The 24,399-nt window shown below is 41.1% G+C and overlaps 2 protein-coding genes across 2 annotated transcripts; both read left to right on the forward strand.

Annotated features, from left to right (window-relative positions):
* The first annotated feature begins 3,914 nt into the window (after positions 1 to 3,914).
* On the forward strand, positions 3,915 to 18,439 carry LOC147637613 (ATP synthase subunit beta, mitochondrial-like). The gene is made up of 9 exons (XM_086799435.1): positions 3,915 to 4,486; positions 6,312 to 6,387; positions 6,531 to 6,619; positions 6,769 to 6,886; positions 6,990 to 7,093; positions 7,176 to 7,334; positions 7,426 to 7,650; positions 7,751 to 8,062; positions 18,047 to 18,439. Exons 1-9 carry the CDS (start codon positions 4,025 to 4,027, stop codon positions 18,152 to 18,154), a joined length of 1,653 nt encoding a protein of 550 aa, XP_086655561.1. The 5' UTR covers positions 3,915 to 4,024; the 3' UTR covers positions 18,155 to 18,439.
* Positions 18,440 to 22,301: 3,862 nt separating this feature from the next.
* On the forward strand, positions 22,302 to 24,316 carry LOC147637614 (putative xyloglucan endotransglucosylase/hydrolase protein 8). The gene is made up of 4 exons (XM_086798921.1): positions 22,302 to 22,673; positions 22,865 to 22,965; positions 23,153 to 23,358; positions 23,753 to 24,316. Exons 1-4 carry the CDS (start codon positions 22,445 to 22,447, stop codon positions 24,159 to 24,161), a joined length of 945 nt encoding a protein of 314 aa, XP_086655047.1. The 5' UTR covers positions 22,302 to 22,444; the 3' UTR covers positions 24,162 to 24,316.
* The last annotated feature ends 83 nt before the right edge of the window (positions 24,317 to 24,399 follow it).

Here is a 24,399-nt window from a genome sequence, read left to right on the forward strand (position 1 = left end):
TAGTGAGAGAGAGGGAGACAATGAGAGATGGGAGTAAGGATGAGAGTGAGAGCTAGGGGGGTCATATATATAGATAGAACATGCTAAAAGCAGAAAATGATTTGCATGAATAAATGTTAAAATTAGCAAAAGTAATTACATGGATAAATGCTATATTTAGAAAACGTAATTGCATGGACAATTTTCAAACTTAAATAAATGTGCCAAGATATTCCAACCATTGATAATATATAAAATGTTGATGTTAACATTAATATTAGAAAAAAGTTAATCTATAAAATGAAGATATTCCAACCATTGACATTAACAAAAAAAAATTTATTTGTCATTTCCATTTGAAGCATTACAATACAGCTATGTCAATTATCCTAAAAAGATATTAAAAAGTGAAAAGTATATAAATCTTCGTAGAGGAAGTTGATAGTGATATGATATCAATTATATATAAAATAATGATATTGGCATCAATATAGATATAAAAAAGTGAAAAGTATATAAACCTTCATAGTAGAGGAAGTTGATAGTGACATGATATCAAGGACATTATATATTAGCAATGTCATATTATTATGTGTGTGTGTGTGTGTGTGTGTGTGTGTGTGTGTGTGAGCTCAACGCTACGTACACATTCTCATGCAAATTTTACCAAAGCAAACATTCTAAAAAGTAGTCTTCTTATTAATATAATTGTCATTCAACTTAGATACTAAAGAGCTCCTTTTTCGATTGTTCGCCTACTACTGAACATTCTGATTAGGTCCTCCTTTTTTAGAGTGGATTGATGTATAAATATATTATGGTTCACATCTAACCCAATATAGGTGCTTACATGCACAACATGATTTACTTGCCCCAATATACAAATTATAGGTGCTTACATGCACAACATGATTTACTTGCCCCAGCCCTAATTTAAAAATCTAGACATATGCATGATAGATTCTTTCCCATAATCACCCTGTATTTTTCACTGCGTAGCAGTAGTGATTCCTCGGTCTCAATTACAAGCACTTCCATTTTTCTGGCCTAATAACCAAATGCTCGAAGATAGTAGTTGTATTCAAAATTATTGAATCTATCCTCTTTCGAAGCTTGGAAAACCACCATAGACCTCACATGACTGTAAACACCTCACTGTAAAAGGATGTTAAGGTTTTATCAGGGTAGCCAATATTAACCCCTCTCATGGGAGAGTTCTGGGCTTAGGTGTATAAAGTACAAAATAAGAGGTCTAATAGTAAAAGCAAGAAACAAACTAAAAAAGTTTATAGATTGTAGTATTGAGAACTTAGCAATTTACTACCAGGATATTATCCTGATTAGTTGATTACACTTGCATAAATAAGAGAAGAATGCTAATTTAGCAAAAGTCTTGAATAACTTACCACACCCAAGTGCTTTAATATATGCAACTCAAGTGTAAGCTCAGGTGTAAGAAGAAGGTTCACCACACTTCTATTGGTCTACGTGATCAAGTTAAGACTTGTGGACGTGGATGAGTTCATCCAACTAGTGTAAAAGTGTGAGAGTGGTGGAGGAAGGTCACCCCCCATGATCCAGAATTGGGGCAAAGGACCAATAATAATACTTAGCTTTTTAGTACAACTAAGTCTAGAAGAAATGCAAGATTTTATCAACCTAGCAGGGCAAGAGTTGATGTGATGTTAAAAAACTTTTGTAGGAAAATAATTTCAAGTTGTGATTAGTTTAGTTTCCTGCTTGCATGCCCACAATGCCAACAACGGCATTGGCAAAAAAGAAGAACTTAAAGATGGAGGCTCAGTGGTGGCAAAAGAAGTTGAACACATTGGTTTTCCCATTGAAGTAGCACGGAACAAGTCGCTCATCAAAGTGCTGGGTGGGTAGATGGAGATAACACGTTATTGCGTCATAGTAGTTGAGGTACAAAGTTCTATGTGGCATCACGGGAAATCCAAAACCTATGAATTGTTGAAACCACCAATATTCTACATTAGAACCGTACATTCGGACTTGTAGGCTAGCAGTCAAAGTTGTACTTGGAGTCTACTAGAGTTGTAATCAGTCAAGCATGGTAATTTTGTATGACACTTTTGTATTGTGATTCTAAAATGATACTAGATACTCCTGAAATTACATAGTGAGTTGCACCTCTTGGATGTATCAATACAAAGATATTTTATAGTAATATTGTGTTCATATGGTCTTTCGATTCACTTTGCTGATTACGTAGTTCCTTAATGTGTACTAGGCTAAATCTGTTTCTAAATGTTTTTTAGCGTACTAATGGCTATCTTGGCCGAATATGGAGTAAAAGTATTGCTAGGTGAATTAAATTGCTTGTCCTACTAGCCTATAGGGAAAGTGGAATTTATGATATTTTATAACTACATGGTGATCCTATATCCAAAATGCTTCCCTCTTTTGATGGGAATGGTAGGAAGGTGAAAGGCTAGGCAAGGAGTTCTTAGGACTACTGGAAGTCAATGCTTGTTGTTTTTATGGTTGGACTTTTATCAAGTGGACACTTTTGTACAATTAATGGAGTAATTTAAGGTTTGGATAGCAATTTCATATGACTATACATCTATCTATGTAAGCTAAAAGTTGGGTAATAAAAGAATGAAAGAACAAGCTACTCTTTGGATTGATTGGTGTCCTGTCCTCTATTAAAATGCGTATAGAATTCAAGCCAATTGCAATCCTTTGACAGAAAAATTTTTATGTACTTTATTTATTTATACCTTCAAAATGTATATACGCCAAGAATCAAGGGACAAAGGTTAATCTACAATGTAAGCATGAATACAACAAGCTCGTGCGAGTCATGTTGAGTTGTTTGAAAATCCAAGTATGCTCTTTGGGGAAAATTCACCAAGCATACATGGACATGCATAGTATGGGATGCATATGCCACTTGTGCTAAGTGTGTTGAAAGGGGAAAATTTGATACTGAGGCTCTGGTAAAAAGTTGGAAACATGGACGTGATCGGTTTTGGAACAAATTAAGTCGAGCTTGGATTAGATGGTTTTTGAACGAACAAAGAGTGATGGATATTGACATTATATTTTTGGGAATCCCTCGTTGTTTAGTGATGGGAAGGTGAACTTGTGTGTGTGTAGCTTTGTCCCAAGTCGATTATCATCAAGGACAACGGTTCTTGTTAAGGGAGTGAGATGACCCCAAATATGGCACCAAAATTATGTTTCGCATTAATCAAGGACAACGGTTCTTGTTAAGGGAGTGAGATGACCCCAAATATGGCACCAAAATTATGTTTCGCATTAATTAAATTGAAAGCAGGACCGTAGTGATGGTGGCAGGTTAATGAATTGTAAGGTTTGAATTAATATGGTCTCTTCTAGAGTGTTCGTGTTCTGGATGCTTCCGTTTCATGCTATGTATGAGAGGACGGAGCCAATGCGAAGCTCCTCTTTTTTCTAGGGTGGTGCTTTTGGGTGAGAGAGGACAGGAGGACACGGCAAGGGACAAACCTCTCTCTCTCTCTCGTTGTCTCTCTCTCTCTGTCCTGGTCTTTTGCCGCGCGAGTTGTCTCTCTCTCTCGCTCTCTCTCTCATGGTCTGCTGTGCGAGTTCCCTCTGCCGCGCGAGAACTCTGGTGGTCGAGGGCATTAATTCAGACCAAGGCGATGCTTGAACCTTAATACTAAGGTTCAGGCATTAATAAATTAATGAAGGCCTCGACTGAATATGTCACCTAGATCATAAGGCTTAGGGCTATATTTTTATGCGAAGAGCTTGGTTAGGCACATGGTCTCCTCAAAAGGTTGTGCAATATCCACAATGCCACCTTTGGAGATATGGTGTCCACTTTTAAATAATCCACTCAAAGGTGGGAAATGCCTGTGAAGGGTTTCAAACTAGGAAGACGCCCATTAGGACCGATACTAGAAGTGTGACGGTGGGTGGATTTCAGACTGAAGTCCAACTGTGAAATGGGAGCATATAGCGGCCGTCTTTTTGGTCTTCTTTCTTGTCTGTCCTCTTCCGCCATAGCCAGAAGGCTTGAGCTCAAGTACCAGCAATGGCGTCGCGACGCCTCTTGACGTCACTTGTGCGCTACGGCGCTCGATCTTCATCGCCATTTCGCGTCTCCGGTAGAGCTGCTGCCGCTGCGCGCCATCCCTTCTTCAATGCCGGAGCGCCCTCATTCGCCCCTTCCGGCAGCACCTTCCCTCGGCGCCTCTACGCCTCTGAAGCAGCGGCGGTCGCTGCGGCTGACGGATCGTCAAACTCCGTCGACGAGTTCACAGGTGCGGGCAGCGTCGGCTCTATCGCACAGGTGATCGGGGCCGTGGTGGATGTCAAGTTCGAGTACGGGCTGCCTCCCATCCTGACGTCGCTTGAGGTCCAGGACCACAACATCCGTCTCGTGCTTGAAGTCGCGCAGCATCTGGGAGAAAACACCGTGCGCACCATCGCCATGGATTCTACAGATGGTCTTGTACGTGGGCAGAAAGTGCTCAACACCGGTGCCCCTATCACTGTAAGTCGCTGCTGCCGTAATGTGCCGCTCCCGGAGTCACCGCATAATGCATCATCCTGTTTCCCCAGTTAATGCTGCTAGGGTTTCCTCTTTTTTGCCGTATAATGCAGGGTTCTGTTCTGCTTTAGTTTTTTGTTTGCCAAAATGTGGTTAGGGTTTCTGGATCATGCAAAATGCATCTTTTTGTTTTGCCGTCTTTTCTGGATTCATGAATGCCTTATTAGAGTTTACATTTATGGTTTGGTTATTCTATTGCGACAAGCCACCGCTAGGTCCTTTCTTTGTAACGTATACTGGATTCATGCGCAATGCATTTTACATTAGTTTAGTAAATAACAGTTATGCCCTTGGCACTGTAAGTCTTTGCTGCTGGACATTTGCTTGATATATTTCGAATCATTCATTTTCTCGAGCAGACAAAACTGTTGCCCCAGTCACTGAAAATTTTCCGCTTAAATCTACTTTTTAAAAAAAAAACATTCACCAGTTTCATGTAGAATTCCTTGTTTTATTTTGGCGTTATTGTAGATTTTTGCCGCAGGCATGTGGATATTGCAAAAGATTTACCAGATTTATTTAAGTAAATGCTCGTTTCCTGTTTTTGCGCCTATCTTGGCTTGCTTCTGCTGCCAGAGAGAGTCTGGAGCTTATTTTCCAGAATATCTGCTATTTATTCGAGATCTATTTCTTGTTTTTTATTTCTTTTCAATTTGTAACACTGATGCCTTCCATGCCTGAAAGTCGTTACTGCTGGGGTACACAGGATTTGTGCCAAGATATGGCTAGAAATGTATCTAGGATTTGTTATTCAGGATGTGGCTAGAATGTACCTAAGCATTTGTTTCCTGCTATTGTAGCGTTCTCTCTTTGTCCTGGCACTGAGGACTAATGACATGACATAACTTTGCACTATATTGAAAATCCTCTGTTAACAGCCTGTTCTATTTCTTCAGGATTTCTCTTTCCCTCAATCATATACTGCATGTTGAGCACCTTTTATACATTATCTTTCTTGTTAATTAATGCGAATTAATGAGGCTCTTTTTTCCCAACCTTCTCCTTTGCTTCTCAAACAAGTTTTGTTTTGAAAGGATGACATTTGAATATCTTTTAATAAGGCGATCTGTTTATACATGACTATTAATTTGCAACCCCATTGCCATCTGGTGGTGTCTGCTGCAAAGAGGTTGCAGGTTTTTATTTTCTTGTCTAAATGCATGCTTTTTCAGTGTACTGTATCATAGTAGCAATGCAATGTGTTTCATATCCTGGGAGCCATACAAAATGCTTTACCCCTATAATGTTATTTGGGACCCTTTCTGATGTGACCCCAAATGTACACTTCAAAAAGTACTCGCAAAGGTACCTGCACAGTGCTACCGGCTTATGCTCTCCTGGTCATGCTGATTTTTGCACAGAATTTGCCCACGAAGGGCCTGGTGCTGCGTGCACCCTGTTGTCAAGGTTGGTAGCTTCAATTTTGGCTGATTTGACCTAATATTTTAGAGAGATCAGATTTTGAAATACGGCTTTCTTACATTCCCCCCCTAGTTGATGCATTTTCTGGATGTTCCATGATCCTATATGGTTTGTTGAATGTATCAGGGCTAGTTTAGGGGTTTTTTTGGGGACCCGCCCTACCCCCCAGGGGCTCCCCCCCCCTCCCCCTTCATCCTTCTTCCTTTGTACGGAACGTTTATCATAACTTTTGGCGACCATGCACCGTATGTGTTTCGACTTCCAGAATGGGAGAATAATAGCATCAAAATTTCACAATACAAGATAAAATTTAATGCTTTTCTATACCGGTGCATCTTGCTGGCAGATCCCTGTAGGTAGGGCTACTCTCGGACGCATCATGAACGTGATTGGAGAGCCAATTGATGAACGCGGGGATATCAGTAAGAACTTTGTCAAAACAGCCAAGTTTTTATCTTGATATTTGAAATTGCATGTGCATTTAAAGTGAACGTGGCTCATCAGTTATCCTTTGAAATAGCTCACTTCTGGCTTTTCTCAAATGTTATTTGGATTTGTTTGGCAGAAACTGAGCACTTTTTGCCCATTCATCGGGAGGCTCCTGCTTTTATTGACCAGGGCACTGAGCAGGAGATTTTGGTGACTGGAATTAAGGTGAGCAGTCTTTTGTTTGCCACAACTTCTTTCTTCATTATTGCATGTTAAATTTTAAACTTATCACCTGGGCTCAGGAAAGCAAAGATGTTTGTATATGTAACTCAACATTTTCTGCAACAACAAATGATGAAGGTATCTCGTGATAGGTTGTTGATCTTCTGGCTCCTTATCAACGAGGTGGGAAAATTGGGCTTTTTGGAGGCGCTGGTGTAGGAAAGACTGTACTCATTATGGAACTGATCAACAACATTGCTAAAGCCCATGGTTTGCATTCCTAGAGTTCATTGTTTGAAATGGCAGAATGTGGGGCTTGGCACTTTTTCTTGCATGGCTAGGCCTAAATGCAACTTTTGGTTGGGGATGGCAGGTGGTTTCTCTGTGTTTGCTGGTGTAGGGGAACGAACACGTGAAGGTAATGACCTGTACAAAGAAATGATTGAAAGTGGAGTTATTAAGCTGGGCGAGAAACAGGTAGATTTTGGACCATTTTGGTTACTGTTGTCAGGCATTTGCTTTATAGTTTGACTCCATCTAGAAACATTGATTTATGCAGGCAGAGAGCAAATGTGCATTGGTATATGGCCAAATGAATGAGCCTCCAGGAGCACGTGCAAGAGTTGGGTTAACCGGTTTGACAGTTGCAGAGCACTTTCGAGATGCAGAGGGTCAAGATGTGCTGCTTTTTATTGACAACATTTTCAGGTTTACTCAGGTCTGTATATAGTCAGTGTCTAGACACAAATAGAATTCAGATCATGGTTTTAAGAAGCAGAAGTTATGATATGCCATGGTCTGGTGTACAGGCTAATTCTGAAGTGTCAGCCCTGTTGGGACGTATTCCATCTGCTGTGGGTTATCAGCCCACATTAGCAACGGATCTTGGTGGCTTACAAGAAAGGATTACCACCACCAAGAAGGGTTCAATCACTTCTGTGCAGGCCATTTATGTGCCTGCTGATGATCTTACTGACCCTGCCCCTGCCACTACATTTGCTCATTTAGATGCTACTACAGTGCTGTCTCGGCAGGTACGATACTTCGATGGAGCATCTAAGCTCACACATACTGTGCATTTCTGTTTACTCGAAAACTCTGGTGCTTAGTTAGGCTCTTTGTTTGTTTATGCAGATCTCTGAGCTTGGTATATACCCAGCTGTGGATCCACTAGACTCAACATCTCGCATGCTTTCTCCTCGTATATTGGGTGAAGAACATTATGATTGTGCTCGCGGTGTGCAAAAGGTTTTGCAAAGCTACAAGAATCTTCAAGATATCATAGCTATTTTGGGTATGGATGAACTTAGTGAAGACGACAAGTTGACAGTGGCACGGGCTAGGAAAATCCAACGGTTTTTAAGCCAGCCTTTCCATGTTGCTGAGGTCTTCACGGGCTCTCCTGGCAAATATGTTGATTTGAAAGATTGTATCGCTGGCTTTAAGGTAAACACTCTACAAATTTTGCAAAATTACAGCTGATATTGTGATTTATTATCATCATGGAATTGCTGTTAATTGCGTCTACAGAGATGAATGTGGGTTGCACTCCATGTCGTCCATATTTACGTACATGTACTTATGTTCAGATAAGCAAATGTAGTGTGTGTGTGTGTATACCTATATATTCACATGGATAGTTAAGAAGAAAGAAAAAAGCTTTTTACTTAACGTTTAACAGATCACAAGTCCTTCAATGTGCACACATCATGCGAATTGGCATGTAACAACAAAATACCAAAATTGACAATAACACACAACTGAGTGGTGTAATCAATCAAGTTTGTTTGAGGATACGGGGTAAAAGCAGATGTATACATGGCCAGTAGAGGCATACATGGCCAGTAGAGGCCTAAAATGTGTGTTGACAAGGGGTAACTGCTGGATTTTACCACATTCGCTGTTTATGGTCATGAGCAAAGCAACAAGTTGCTCCAAATCAAGGATACATTGTGAGGTGGTAGCATGGTGTTTCCTCATCATGGCTGCCTGCCTGATGGTAGGTTGACATGTAGTTTTGGGCTTGGGATGTATGGTGACCTTCATCCAAACTGCAAAGATATCCTTGCTCTGCCTTGGAGCCACTGCAAAAAAGTTTTGCATGTGAGGTTTTCTTGGTAGTCTTGGATCTGATTTGTTGTTCCAGTCTGTTCCGATTGAAGCACTTCATCAAGCTTATCAATTTCGGGTTGGTCCTCAATAACCAACTCAAGACCCACATATTTCTTGAGAAGGCTAACATGGAAAGCATTGTGTATAGGCCAGTGCTCAGGCAAAGCAAGCCTGAAAGCCACCTCATTAATCCGTTCCAACACTTGGAATGGTCCATAGTACCTGGGAGACAATTTGGGCACTTGCCTTCCTTGCAAGGTTGCTTCCGAAGGCGTGCCTTTTAAACTTGAGAAGCACCCAATCAGCCTCTTTGAAATCCACTTGTCTGCGATGTTTATTTGCAGCTTTCTTATGCTTTTCGTGAGTTCTTTGTATGGCTGTCCGTATACCTATGAGAAAGCTGTATCTAGATCTCTAACATACTCATCCGCAGCAAAGATTTCATCCTTCGTGTGAAGGATAGGTGGAAGCATCACCTTGCCATAAACAATCTCAAAGGGTGCTTTCTCAGTGGAGGTGTGCACCGTATTGTTATAAGCAAACTCCACAAGAGGCAAGTACTTCTCACAATTTGAATTTCTCTCAGCCACATAGTATTTGAGCAAATCAAGTATAGCTGAATTTGCAATTTCACTCTTCCCATCCGTCTAAGGATGATATCGATGAAAGATGAAGGTTTGGTATCCTTCTTGGCATGAGCTTATGAGGAACACTACTGGTTTGAGCATGTTCAACTTCATCTCTGACAAAAACCAAGTAAGAACAAGTAGACTTTTTCATTACTTTGCGAATTCGTATAAGGTTGACAATAGGTATGATGCTTCCTGGAGCACAAGCATCTATGACCACTCTCCTACCTCTATGCAAAAAGGTAATTTTCTTGGACTTGTAGTCCTTCTTCGGCTCCATACGAGCATGCCAAGGCATTCCCAACAATACATCACATCCCTTGAGTGGAGCAAGCAAAAAGCTCTCATGATCTAGATAGTCCGGGATATGAATGCGAAGTTTACCAATGATAGGAGTTACAGTAACCCCTTTACCAGCAAAAGCGGCATTCACATTAGGCCTCTGCGCCTTGTCCCCTGCATTCTTGTGATTCTTTGGACACTTAAGATACAAGTGGTCCTTACTGCCGCAAACAAAACATTTCCCATCTCGTACATAATCAAGCCTCTACTGTTTGGATAGCCCATAATCATTGAATTTACTCCCGGCTTCTTAAACGAGCCTTCCTTTGTGTCTGAGGAGCCTTTTTTGGTCACTTTTATAAGGCTGTCCCTCCTTTTTCTAGTCATAACCAGCCCTCTTCGGAAAATGGCCTGTTTTTGGGCAAAACGTGCAACCGTTCCGCCACAGTAGTTGAATGAATGAGCTTTTGAAGTGTCTGATTCGGGTACACCTCTAGGATGTCCTGCATTACAGAGTGCAAGCCAGCTTCAAACTTTCTTTTCTTCTCTTCTTCGACAAGAGACACGAAGGGGGTTACCTTTAGCAGCACCTTCCAAAATTTGCCCACATAAGTCTACACAGACTCTCCCTCTTCCTGCTTAAGCCAATCCCATTCCTTCTTCACATTCTTAGCAAAGTTTGGTGGCAAAAACTGTGCATAAAACTACCTCTTAAAATCAGTCCAAGAAAGAGTTGCAATGCCATCCAACAATTTGGCCATCCACCAATCACTGGCCGGATCTCTCAAGTGCATGCCCACATGTCACAACTTAGATTTCTCTGTGAAGTCTCCATCACAAAAGGCTATCTCAAATTGCCTAACAAATGAAAGAGCCTTCGTAGTATCCATCTTTCCATGGAAATTTTCAAACTTAATGTCCTTATCTCTCGATTTGAATTCTTCCTGCTGCGTGACCTGTCAGGGGAATCAAATCTATCTCTCCTACTCCGGGAATGAGAAGAACCTTCATGCTTGGAGTATTCTCGTTTTGAGAGACTTGACGAGAATGAAAGGAGGCATCATCAGACTCCTTAGAGTTTGCATGGGTGGCATGTTGAGACACATCCTTCTTCCTATCTCCTTTTTCTTGCAAATAAGACTTAGCCAATTCCTTGGGATTTGGATATCCCAGCTATGGCCTTGAAGACCTTGCCATTTGTATTGCTCTTTCTCTTCGACTGCAAGACCCTCTGTACAGTGGGATCTTCTTGGATGGCCCTCAGTGTTGTAGTCTCATCACGATATCGCCTAACTTGGTGTCTCAGAGTTTCCAACTCAGGCAATACATCAGTAAGTGGTGTGACAAGTGGTGTGTTGTACATCCCTGAGTACCACATCTTGCATCTGCCTGTCGGGTGTATTCATCACATGCTCATCATCACTCACATGTTCAGCCATGATTGCAGACCACAAATTTTTGCCACCACAGTAATCTTCTATGCCCGGAATGCCCTATCTGCTACCCTCAAAAAGAGGATTTACTATAGACTAGAGAACCGAAGCTTTGGTACCACTGTCACAAATACGGAAGCGTGTGCACAGAAAACCTTATCTCATACAGTACATCATGGCATAATACATAGCATTTGACAATACATAATCATACTTTGAAACCACTGAAGCAACAATACGAAAACTTGCACAAAACACAACACTAGGGGCTGAAGTTGGGCCAGCCCCCCCCCAAGGTATCTTTATTACCAACAGAGTGTTCCAGTACAAGAGAACGGTTGCCAAAGAGTAAACACTCTTCAGGCTGGCACTAGATACATCCAGAATATGATGAAAACAAATCAAACAATTGCCTGAGACAACAATCTCAGCCTTCCAAGAGTTCCTTGGGCACAACCATACTCTAGTACATGATCACACCCTCTAGTAGTAGTGCTGTCCTGAATAACCAGCCATGAAAACCTTGACTCTTGCCACCCGAAGGTTCCTCCCTTAGAGCCACAGGCTTCACGTAGGTTTAAATATTGTTTGCCTTTGAATTTGTCGCGAAGAACCTTGCTGAATTGGACCAAACGGCACTGTTTTCAGCCCACAAACATGCTGTCCATGTCACCCCAAGAGATAATATGGGTACCCAAAATCTCAGCCTTCCAAGAGTTCCTCGGGCATAGCCATACTCTAGTACATGATCACACCCTCTAGTAGTGCTGTCCCGAATAACCAGCCATGAAAACCTTGACTCTGGCCACCCGAAGGTTGCACCCTTAGAGCCACAAGCTTCACGTAGGTTTAGATATTGTTTGCCTTTGAATTTGTCGCAAAGAACCTTGCTGAATTGTAGCAAACAGCACTGTTTTCAGCCCACAAACATGCTGTCCAGGTCACCCCAAGAGATTATATGAGTGCCTTGTTATTTGCCTTGAACCTCGAGCCTTTGGAGCATCAAAACTCAGCCCTGAAACCTGCTGTACAGCAACAGTCGACCAGCTATGTAGAGGAGTCAAAAGTGGTTGCTTGCTTCAAGGGGGGGAGAGAGAGAGAGAGAGAAGAATTGCTTTTCTCTGTAGCAGCTATGGAGGCAAGCAACCAGCTATAAATCAGCCTTGGAAGGAGTCGACCAGCCCTTGGGAGTAGTTGTGCATGCCAAACTGACAGCTGTCTAAAGCCCTAGGGTGTTCCACCTCCAAAACAGCTGGAAAGGAGGCACCTAGCTGATTTTGGCCTCCCCCTCGTAGAATAGCAACTCATGGAGCTATTATTACTTGGTGGGTTGCCCACTTTGAGTAATGACCAAGTTTCATTAAAAACTGGCCCTCTTGATGTGAACACTTTATAAATTGACCGCCCAAACTTAAGTATACGTGAACACTTCATAATTTGTCCGCCCAAATTTAAGTATATGTGAACACCTGCACTCATAAACCTTAGTATAATAAAACATAAGTTGTAAATTGAGTTTGGGGTCACTTACCACCTGCGATACACATAAGAATAACATGTGTGCACACACGTGTCCACAGGGTTTCCAAGCGTCCTCGGAGCCCATGGACAATCACAAGCAGAAATACTAGGCATTGTCGAGGCAGCCATGACAAGTCATTCATGCATGTCAAAACACACACAAATGCTTTATGCATAATACTTTGGATTCCATCTCCCAACTTATTCATCTTGTACCGAACCTGTCTCGGGCACCGCCCATCTAGGTATAAAGAATGCTCACCAGGGTGTCTATCCTTCCATGAGACTTCATCAGTACGCCACGAACTCTCACCAGGGTATCCACCCTTCCATGAAGTCCTTCCACATATCAAATATCCATCCCGTATGCAATAGTTGGGGGCTGAAATGCCCTGCTGTAAATCATCCCATACAAGGCGAAAATCATCATCTGTATCATACGAATTTTGCACATCGGAAAGATCCTGATGATGGGCAACAGTGATAGCATGCACCTGTGGCCTTCTAGAAAGAGCTTCTTCCACTACATTCTTTTTACTAGGCTTGGTCTTAATGAGACCATCATACTTTGCGGCCACTCAATAATCCTGACCCAAACCTGTTGGCAGACCATGCAGTCCAACAAAAAACTCTTTATGAGTGGATTGTGAAAATTGAGTGGGAAGATTCTCTTTCCAACTGTGTAAGGATTCTTTTTCTTGCACTAAGTGTACTAAGTTATATACCCAGGCTTGGATTTGCATGCATTATTAGTCTTGGGCCATTATATACTGTCATCGGCCTGGACATTTCCCAATATGAAAGGGATTTGGTGGACTCCAGGATGTGTGAATATTTGGAAAGTACAAGCTTTGGGAATGGGGGATTATCCTAGAATACAAAGGACCACACTCCTAAAATTTACGAGAGTTGCTATTTTTGGCCCGACTCCGATGGAAATTCTGTTCGCGTCATTACATGTGCAAGATGCACTTTTAGCATTTGTGGATGTTTTGTCTAGCTTTTATGTCTCATGCAAAGTGATGATGATGGATATATGTTAAGGTTGTGGCCATATTTAAATGTTTTAATATGCATTGATGGTATCAACAAGTGTGTCAAAGACCCTAGTCTCCCGGGCACCCGTCGCGAGTCTCATTGGTATCAGACCATAGGCTTTCTTGGAAGCGGAGGCTTCCTTTTATCAATAAGGAAGAGAAAAGATGTCAAGTGGAGACCACACTTACCATCATTGCTGTTAAGCATGGCCAGTCACTTCATAGCCTATGAAGCAAGAGCACGAGCATGAGCATGAGCAGTAGAAAGCTTGTTGATCTAAGGATTTATGAATTCACAAAATTTTATCTTGGAAGTGTGGCTTTATGTGTACACGTTCAGCACTCTTTCCATATGGATATTGTGGATTATATTATCAAGCTTACAAGCAAGCTATATGGAGATATATCTTAGGATATCTTAAGGATATGGTGACGAGATATTTCTTTTGGCTTTATGACCAACCTGGCAGAGAAAAGCTAAGTATACTTTAAGTTTGCAAAGTTGGTGCTTTTGCTATTTACTATGAAGTATTTTTGATGTTCACTAACCCTTGTACAACCATGCAAGGAGAAAGGTTTTATTGTTTGCCTTGAGATGGTTTCAGGGAAACATTGTTTATGGCTCCTTTTAATGGGATGGATTATATCTATGGAGATTTCTTTCTTGGACGAGATTTATATAGATATTCGGCTTCACAAGCAATTTCTATGGACGAATCTGTCCGAGTTTATAGAGAAGAAATCTTTGGATATCTCTAATACCAATGAAACTCGGGTGCCCGGGGGACTAGGGTCTTCGACACACTTGTTGATACTATCAATGCATATTAAAACATTTAAATATGGCCACAGCCTTATCATATATCCATCATCATCACTTTGCATGAAACATAAAAGCTAGACAAAACATCCACAAATGCTGAAAGTGGATCTTGCACATGTGACACCATATAGAGGCCGGAATGGGCCGACTCCCCTCCCCCTCTTGGAGTATTTTATTACCCGAGGAGAATAATATCATGTACAAGCTTTGAGGGCCTTACTCTCCCCAGTGGTTGGTACAGCCGATACGGTGGTTAGTACAGTAGGTACAGCAAGTACAAATGTTGGTACAGCATGTACAATGACTATTACAACAAGTACAGTAAGTACAGAAGCTGGTACAGCCAGTACAATGGGTGGTACAATAGGTACAAAGGTTGGTACAACAAGTACAATGGGTAGAAATCATAGTAAATGATTAAATACTCTTGCCTTAAGTATTTCTTCGCGATGGAAGTCTCCAAAACAGTCCCCAACAGCCGGTATTCTTCATGGGCAGCCTTCAAGAGAGAGAGAAAGAGAGTAGCCATCATTAGGGCAGCCTGTAACGGTGGTAGAGGCTACTGTGCAGCAAGAGAGCCTCTATTAATGAAGAGAGAGGGCTCCAATTTATAGATTTGGGCCTCCCATGAGCTAAAATGGCAAGAGAAGGCTACGATGACAAGTGGAGAGCCACACAATAGCTGAAGTGACAAGTGTGAGGCCACTAGTCTCACTTTGATCCACTTTCTAACAAGTGTCAGGCCACTTGTCTCACTTTGGTCCACTTTCTTGCCACATGTCCCAATCTTAGAGATGGGTCCTTCCATAATCTTTACCTCTAAAAATATCCCAACTGGTAGACATTTTGTCATAGGCACTTTACCAATTCTTGGTATCTGCTCAATTCTAGATGTAATGATGCAAACAGAATTTCCATCGGAGTTGGGCCAAAAATAACAACTCTCCTAAATTTTAGGAGTGTGGTCCTTTGTATTCTAGGATAATCCCCCATTCCCAAAGCTTGTACTTTCCAAATATTCAGACATCCTGGAGTCTACCAGATCCCTTTCATACTGGGAAATGTCCAAGCTGGTGACATCCTTCCCAGCTTCTTAAAAGTTGCCGCAACTTTAAGCTTCAAGCCATATATTCAAGATATATAATGATGTCCCATCAAGTGGGCGAGACGAGACAGTCTCAAAAATCCAATATAATTGAAGAATCCATGTCCCAAAGAAATCGGTGAGACTAAATAAGTCTCCATAATACCAATATCAAAATCATGTTCCAAAATAAATGGGCGAGAATTTCATGAAGATATGCTAGACACAGGCACAAGAGCCGATTGTGTCTCAATCACGAATATCAATGAGATAATCATATGCCAATGAAAATCACAAACCAGCAAGGCAAACAATAAAACCTTTCTCCTTGCATGGTTGTACAAGGGTTAGTGAACATCAAAAAATACTTCATAGTAAATAGCAAAAGCACCAACTTTGCAAACTTAAAGTATACTTAGCTTTTCTCTGCCAGGTTGGTCATGAAGCCAAAAGAAATATCTCGTCACCATATCCTTAAGATATCCTAAGATATATCTCCATATAGGTTGCTTGTAAGCTTGATAATATAATCCACAATATCCATATGGAAAGAGTGCTGAACGTGTGCACATAAAGCCAACTCCACACTTCTAAGATAAAATTTTGTGAATTCATAAATCCTTAGATCACAAGCTGTCTCATGCTCATGCTCATGCTCATGCTTCATAGGCTATGGGCCATGCTTAACAGCAATGATGGTAAGTGTGGTCCCCACTTGAGATCTTTTCTCTTCCTTATTGATAAAAGGAAGCCTCCGCTTCCAAGAAAGCCTATGGTCTGATACCAATGAAAGGTGCCCGGGGGACTAGGGTCTTTGACACACTTGTTGATACCATCAATGCATATTAAAACATTTAAATATGGCCACAGCCTTAATATATATCCATCATCATCACTTTGCATGAAACAAAAAGCTAGACAAAACATCCACAAATGCTGAAAGTGGATCTTGCACATGTGACCATATAGAGGCCGGAATGGCCCCCCCCCCCCCAGTATTTTATTACCCAAGGAGAATAATATCATGTACAAGCTTTGAGGGCCTTACTCTCCCCACGGGAGATGCCTGATTATCCATATACAAATGCCATAACACAGCCCAACACGAGGCAACCAAGCTAGAACATAGGCTGTAGAAATGCCGAGCCAACAACATAATCCATATACCTCCGTGTGGGTACTGATTCTTCTCCAAAAACCACGGGGCTTCATGCAATAGAGTTGGTACAGCAAGTACAACTTTCCATTCAGCCGGTACAGTAGGTACAATGGTTGGTATAGCCGGGACAGTGGCTGGTACAGCCACTGTAGTGGTTGGTACAGCACGTACAACAAGTATAAATGTTGGTACAGCATGTACAGTGACTAGTACAATAGGTACAGTAAGTACAGAAGCTGGTACCGTCGGTACAATGGGTGGTACAGCAAGTATAATAAGTACAATGGCTGGTACAGCAGGTACAAAGGCTGGTACAAACAAGTACAATGGCTAGAAATCATAACAAATGATTAAATACCCTTGCCTTCAGTATTTCTTCGCATTAGAAGCCTCCAAAACAGTCCCCAACAGTCGGTATTCTTCATGGGCAGCCTTCAAGAGAGAGAGAGAGAGTAGCCATCATTAGGGTAGCCTGTAACGGTGGTAGAGGCTAGTGTGCAGCAAGAGAGCCTCTATTAATGAAGAGAGAGGGCTCCAATTTATAGATTTGGGCCTCCCATGAGCTAAAATGGCAAGAGAAGGCTACGATGACAAGTGGAGAGCCACACAATAGCTGAAGTGACAAGTGCGAGGCCACTTGTCTCACTTTGATTTACTTTCTAACAAGTGTAAGGCCACTTGTCTTACTTTGGTCCATTTTCTTGCCACATGTCCCAATCTAAGAGATGGGTCCTTTCATAATCTTTACCTCTAAAAATATCCCAACTGGTAGACATTCTGTCATAGGCACTTTGCCAATTCTTGGTATCTGCTCAATTCCAGATGTAATAACGTGAACAGAATTTCCATCGGAGTCGGGCCAAAAATAGCAACTCTCCTAAATTTTAGGAGTGTGGTCCTTTGTATTCTAGGATAAACCCCCATTCCCAAAGCTTGTACTTTCCAAATATTCAGACATCTTGGAGTCCAACAGACCCCTTTCATACTGGGAAATGTCTGGGAAATGTCCAGGTTGGTGACATATACAGTCCTGAGAACCACCTCTTTACCAAAGGCTTCTCCACAGTGGTTCCTTCAAGGCCCAGAAAAAGGGTCAAGATTGTGCTTGGCCTTAAGAGTGCAAGGGTCCATTGTTTCGTGAAAGTTCACTGAGGTGTGTGGGTCCATTGTTTTGTGAAAGTTCACTGAGGTGTGTTGCCCAAATCGACATGTAAAATGGTAGCTTCGTGGAGTTCGCTTGTCATACATGTTGAAAATGAATCTGTACTTTGGATCGTTAGTGGTTGAGTGGTTAAAGTGGTCAGTTCATTTGAAGTGCCAATCTGGAGAATGCTGTTTTGTTATGTGCAGGGTGTACTGGATGGCAAGTTCGACGACCTTCCTGAACAGGCCTTTTACATGGTTGGTGGTATTGAGGAAGTCGTACAGAAGGCAGAGAAACTTGCGAAGCTCTCCTGAGCAAGCTGTTATGCTGGAACAGGTTTGCTCTTTTTGCGTTGTGCTGTAAGCAGCAGCGCCAAGCTTTTCTACTTCCTATGAGGATGTCATGGGATGGAGTCTGTCTTGGCATGCACATGCCATTGATCTATACTTCAAGGCTTACAAATGACAGGCTTTTCCTGAAAAAAATAAGTTAAGCTATTTCTGGTAGTCAAATGCATTTTCTTGCCTCAGTTTTGGACTCACTTATCTTGGCTGTTCAGCATTCTGCTTGGCATGATAATAAATGCTGTTGCTTTGGTAGTGTCTTATGTTCTCTATTTTTCGGTTCTGTCCTGAACTAGAAAGTGCACGTGGTTGCCTGACAAGTTGGGATTGTGACTGCGCACCAGTGGATTGCAGTCAATCTGTATGTAGGCTTTGGTAGGGTCTGCATTTTGGACACTCACTCTTGAGATACTGCAAGTTAACGTCTTCAGTAAAAGAGGCCTGCATGTAAACACTCCTCGGTATGTGGCTATTTTTATAGATAGTTTGGTTGTGTATATGAGTCTCTGGGAATACCAAGGAAATGTTTACCTCCTCCCAGTGTAACTAATTATTGATGTGAAAAGCTCTATCAGACAGCATATGCTCTGCCTTAACAACCTTTGCGGGGTGTGGGTGGGGCTAGGATTTCATGCAGCACCTGCATTTTTTGTTTTCAGTAAAGGAATGACAAGATTGTTATAGCTGTAGTGAGGATCAAAGTGCTGTTCTTACTATTGATAATCTGCAAGGCTTTGTACATACGTAATTGTTAAATTTTAAGGCTTAGCATGCGTAGGTTATGCACTTGCCACGTTTTTTTTTTTTTTTTGGCTATGTAAGCAGACGTGAACACACACACACACACACACACACACTTAACTCTCTCTCTCTCTCTCTCTCTCTCTCTCTCTCTCTCTCTCGATTTCATATGACTAAATGTGATGGGTGATTTGTTAGCAGTGGAGGATCGTTTGAACAGGGGCATGTGGTATTTTTGAGGTTAGTATATTGGCAATTCATTTAGGGCTGAGACTGACTGCTCCCGCCAGGTCTTCTGTGATTGCCCAGCACTAATTTTGTCCTTTTGACGCCTTAACCAAGTAGGTACATCGTACACTCTGTCGTTTCTCAAATTTAGCTTGCTGGGTGAAACAAGTGTGTTGTGTTCATCGCTGTGTTCATGAAGAGACTTATTGCCATGGTGCATGCTAGGACCTGTGTTCTGGCTGATACGCTAGGTATTCTGAGCTTGTTTGGCTAATGGAGCCGTGTTAAGTGGAACAAGGTTTGCAGTAATGGTTATGCAAGTTTATGGTGTACAGGCGTAAGAAAGGCCAATGTTAAGTGGTGCACGTGGGAATGTGTTTGGGTTATCTTAATTAGTAAAGGTGGTTATGCAATTAAGATGTTTAAGCATAATGAAGGCCAATGTTCGGTAGCATGTAAGAATGCCTCTGTGAAGGTGGTTTTCGTTGTTTTCCTGTTGTGCGACACTTATTTAGAGGTTATTTCTCCATGTAATGAATTTCAACATTCGGCATGGTAGTAAGTTCCAGTTATACATTTTAGCCACAAAGCTGTCGTTGTGAGGTCGTACTCACATACTGTTTTAATGAAGAGTTATTTTCGCAATCTTGAGAGAGGACATTTCAAGAATTGCATAAATTTAATGTGGAATAATACGTCCAAGTCATGTGGAGGCTACATTGGTGCTATGTATATTTGCGTACTATGCCAATTTGATGATGAGCTTAATCCTTTTTGGTGGAGGATTTCCCCTTGATGAAAAAAATATAGATGGAGCCTCTAGGGTGCTTCACTTTGGAGTTGCAATTTCATGTGAAGGTGGTCTTTGGTCTCTCTTTTTATCTCATTTGCTTTTTGCACATGGAGACTACTCAATATGCAGCTTTAGTAATTTCATCCTTTTGGAGTCTTTATGCCATTACGTTTTTTCTCGATTTGAAAGCGTATTCATCATTCACATCCTTGTTATAGTATCCCAATTTTCTTTCTACCCTCTCAAAGCAGCTGTGCGCTTTATCCCGTCCTCTATCTTTTGTAATTCTGTATTAACCTTGTTATTTGTTAAAAAAAAAAAGAACTTACAGGTATCTAGAATAACATTTTTGTATGCAACCTTGTTCTTTCTCCTTGCTATACCTTTTGTCTAGTCCATAGTGGTTCATTGTTTGAATTTGTAGCTTAGAAGCGTGCACAACTAGTAAAAAACAATCAAATATCAGTAACACTTGCATAACCAACATTAACTAAGATTAGGACCTTCCCATCAAGTCTAAAAAACCTCAAAAACTGCGCCAAAGAGCTTCAGAAGGGAGACATGAGCATACAATCTCACGAAAAAAGATGCGACCAACATTAACTAAGATTAGAACCTTCCCATCAAGTCTAAAAAACCTCAACTACGCCAAAGAGCTTTAGAAGGGAGACATGAGCATACAATCTCACGAAAAAAGATGCGATTCAAATACGTAAGTCCATGCATGTGAACCTAGAGATGTGACCCGTAAGTCCCCGTCTAGAGACGTGAGTGAATAGATAAGAGTCAACCGAACACGAGTCAAAAGATGATTAAACCTAATATTGTACCAACCAATTGTTGCTAAAGACTTTTAAAGACATAACTCTTCATGTACATTAAGGATTTTCTTGTCATGCAATATGTACTAACTATAATTTTCAAGAAAAATTCTTGTCTCGTGTAACTATTAGATGTAATGCGTAAAATTTTGTGTAGGTAGACCAATTTTATAAAAATTAAGTACGTGAGCTTAGTTCATATAATAAGAAAGGTGTGAGCTTACAAGAGTAAGTCAACGCACCTAGGCCTAGAGACGTGATTCAAGAGACGTGAGCTGATATGTGAACCTAGGAAAAAAATTAAAAGCCTAAAAAATCTAAATACTTAAAAAAAAATTTTTGTGGAAAAAAACATGTTTTTGTAGCTTGAGCAAAATAAACGTGTAAGATCAGTTATAGACATGCATAAAATTAGTCACACTTGCTTTAGGAAGCACGCGAGATTATTTCACTAGAGTGAAACCCTTGATATGGGCTAATTATTTGGAAATGACAATATAGTCAACTATAGTGCATTAAAACACACTTTCTCAAACGTACCTTGCCTTCGATCCTAGCAATTTACCAACACGTGTCTAATAAAAAGGTTAACTCCTTCGAATCCAAGCGAGGATATGAGTCGAATAAACTCAAACGTGAGGAGCGGAGGACCTGAAGAACACTTGGAAATAGGAGCTTTCATGGTTCTCCTAAATACACTAGCTGACTCTACACATAGTGTCATAAACTTCGTAAAAAGGGCACTAAATTGCTCTATCTTTGGGTGAAGCTCTAGTAACACAAGTAGGAGCAAGAGCGTCAAGGTTTGCTCCCTCGGGAAGGGAGCAACCATGTCAAATGTTTAAACATTTGTTGTCGATCTTGAGATGGGTTTATCCCAAGTTGGCCAAGACCAATAATAAATAGGCCAACAATCATAGATACGGTAATAGTGACATGTTTCCTTTGTTGTACCATTAGGGACATCTCGTCTTTGCTGTAGAGATGAGTGCTTCTCAAAACACATAACAGCAAAGCACTCACAAAGTGCAAGCATGAGTCTCACTTTCCATAGGAGCTAATTATAGAAGCTTTTTCACCATGAAACTAAGTTTCCAAATCAAAGTATGAGTAGTTTTCCCATTTCAAGGTCAAGATCAAAGTATGAGTAGTTTTCCCATTTGAAGCTTGAGGCAAGGAATTGACTATTTATAATGTTCATGTGAGCTCTAGAACATGGATGTGGGCACACTATGGGATTTTTTTTTGGCTTTGGTTGGTTGTGGTGGGGGGGTCGTGCAAAGCAACATTTGGGGTAAAAGAAATGTAGAGAATGTTGGAGGCTCAGGTGTTAACGCGGTGCGGACAGCTAATTGCTCTTTTAGTACGTGCAAGCCTCTCTCTCTCTCTATGATAGGTGGCCCCGGGCACCCCCATGCACGTCCTCTCCTCTCCTCTCCTCTCCTCTCCCCCCCCCCTCTCTCTCTCTCTCTCCCCCCCTCCCCCTTCTCACATTTTATCATCCCCCCTCCCACCTTGGATCCATTCACCTTCTCACCTTATATAACCCCCAATCATCACCACCTCATGTTATCATTCGACTACCTCAAACACAATGCCCTAATCATACTCCCTCACCTAATTACTCCCCTTAATTACACCCCACAGCCAGGTGTTTGAGCCCAATCCTCATCCACAATGAAGCCTCTCAATGGCTTCCTTAGCAGCAATGGCTCGCCAGTCAATGCATTGTTGGCTGGTCTGATTTGGGTAATTAGTGTATTAATGACCTTAATGGTCGTTAATGCAAATAGTGCCTCGCCAACTTATCGTTTTACTGACAACTTCTTTGCGGGTTGGAGGCCTGATCATGTGTGGTTGGCAGATCAAGGCCGAACGATCAATCTGAAGCTGGATAATACAACGGGTAATTGTGCTGCAAATTGATTTAGGTTTACTTGAATTCTAGGTGATAGGCTATTAACTGTAATTCTCAGTGATATAAAACACACACCCACAGACACACACACACACACACACACACACACACACACACACACACACACACCCCCACCCACCCACCAGCATGACTAAGTGCCAGTGTTAAATTTTGCATAGGTTCCGGCTTCCGATCTTTCTACAGCTACCTCCATGGCTATGTGAGCATGAAAATCAAGCTGGTCCCAAGAAACTCAGCTGGTGTTGTCGTTGCATATTATGTAAGGATATAGGCTTTGATTTTAAAGTGATATAATTTTCTAGGTATTTGGGAGCTTTAGTCGTTTTCTAAATTCGTTCATTAGATCAAATTAGAGATTGGATTAATGAGATTTTTCTGATGTAATGGTTAGAAAACAAGGGGTTAGGTTAATTTTAAAAAAATGATAATGGGGGGGTTGTGTGCAGTTGACCTCCCACAGAACATCTACGACAGAGGATTGGGATGAGATAGATTTTGAGTTTTTAGGCAATGTGAGCGGGCAGCCATGGATTTTGCAATCCAACATATTCACCAATGGCACAGGCGGCAGGGAGCAGAGAATATTCTTGTGGTTTGATCCCACCACACAATACCACACATACTCCGTCCGATGGAACTCTCACCAGATCGTGTAAGCATCCTTGATCCTGCTCAAGACGCCAATGCTCTAATCCCAGCATTAACATAATAATATAATCAGGTGTATTTATTATAATATTACTAGGTGTATTTATCATAATGCATTTGTATACAATTATTTCTAATGCATTTGTATACACTAATATAACTTGGTGTATAATGCATTTGTATACAATTATTTCTAATGCATTTGTACATACAATAATGGATTTGTATACAATTATTTCTAATGCATTTGTATACAATAATATATAATTTTTTCTAAGAGAAAATTGTTTTTTTCCCTTAACCCACGTCTTGGTTGTTCTAGGTTATTTGGTTTTCTTTTAAATTAAGATTTCTTATTCAAAATCCATGACTTTATGGATGTTATGGCTCATTCACAGGTGGTATGTGGATTCAGTCCCAATAAGGGTGTATAGGAACACAGCTGTGACAGCTGCGACATACCCATCATTGAAGCCCATGTTTGTTTATAGTAGCATTTGGGATGGGGATAGTTGGGCTACAAGAGGAGGCTTGGAAAAGATAAATTGGACTTGCTCACCCTTCATTGCATCCTATAGAAAGTTTCTCATTGATGCTTGCAAATGGGTGCAACCATCTCCACCACCTCCTTGTTACAACAATACCAAACCCTTTTGGTGGGATCAACCTAGCACATGGACTTTGACCCCCATAGAAAAAAAATACTACACCTTCTTCACAAATCGGTTCACTGTATATGACTATTGTAAAGATTATCGCCGCTACCCTATCCAACAACCAGAGTGCAAAATCCCTCCATGGGGCTAAGTTTTCATACAAACACGTATTTTCTCAATGTTTCATCAATTGCATCACAATGTAATAAACCACTATATGTATTTTTTTGAAAGACAAATTCATTTATGAAATTGTTTCTCATAAGAGTTCTCAACTCATTTAAACTATATATCAAATTAAGACAAGGCTTACAGAGCCTTTCATTTTTAAATCATTTGGATGAGATGTTCGACAACCTTGCTTATATGAATTAAGATTTTTTTAAAAA

This window comes from Cibotium barometz, chromosome 6 (assembly GCF_041138505.1).
Source record: "Cibotium barometz isolate CiBa-2024 chromosome 6, ASM4113850v1, whole genome shotgun sequence".
Classification (NCBI taxonomy): Eukaryota; Viridiplantae; Streptophyta; class Polypodiopsida; order Cyatheales; family Cibotiaceae; genus Cibotium; species Cibotium barometz.

Coding starts and splice junctions, on each gene's coding strand:
- LOC147637613 (XM_086799435.1), top strand. CDS start 4,025: ATGGCGTCGCGACGCCTCTTGACGTCACTTGTGCGCTACGGCGCTCGA. Junction 6,620..6,768: donor TTTTGGTGACTGGAATTAAG/GTGAGCAGTCTT, acceptor ATCTCGTGATAG/GTTGTTGATCTTCTGGCTCC. Junction 7,094..7,175: donor TTAAGCTGGGCGAGAAACAG/GTAGATTTTGGA, acceptor TGATTTATGCAG/GCAGAGAGCAAATGTGCATT.
- LOC147637614 (XM_086798921.1), top strand. CDS start 22,445: ATGAAGCCTCTCAATGGCTTCCTTAGCAGCAATGGCTCGCCAGTCAAT. Junction 22,674..22,864: donor GAAGCTGGATAATACAACGG/GTAATTGTGCTG, acceptor AATTTTGCATAG/GTTCCGGCTTCCGATCTTTC. Junction 23,359..23,752: donor TGGAACTCTCACCAGATCGT/GTAAGCATCCTT, acceptor GCTCATTCACAG/GTGGTATGTGGATTCAGTCC.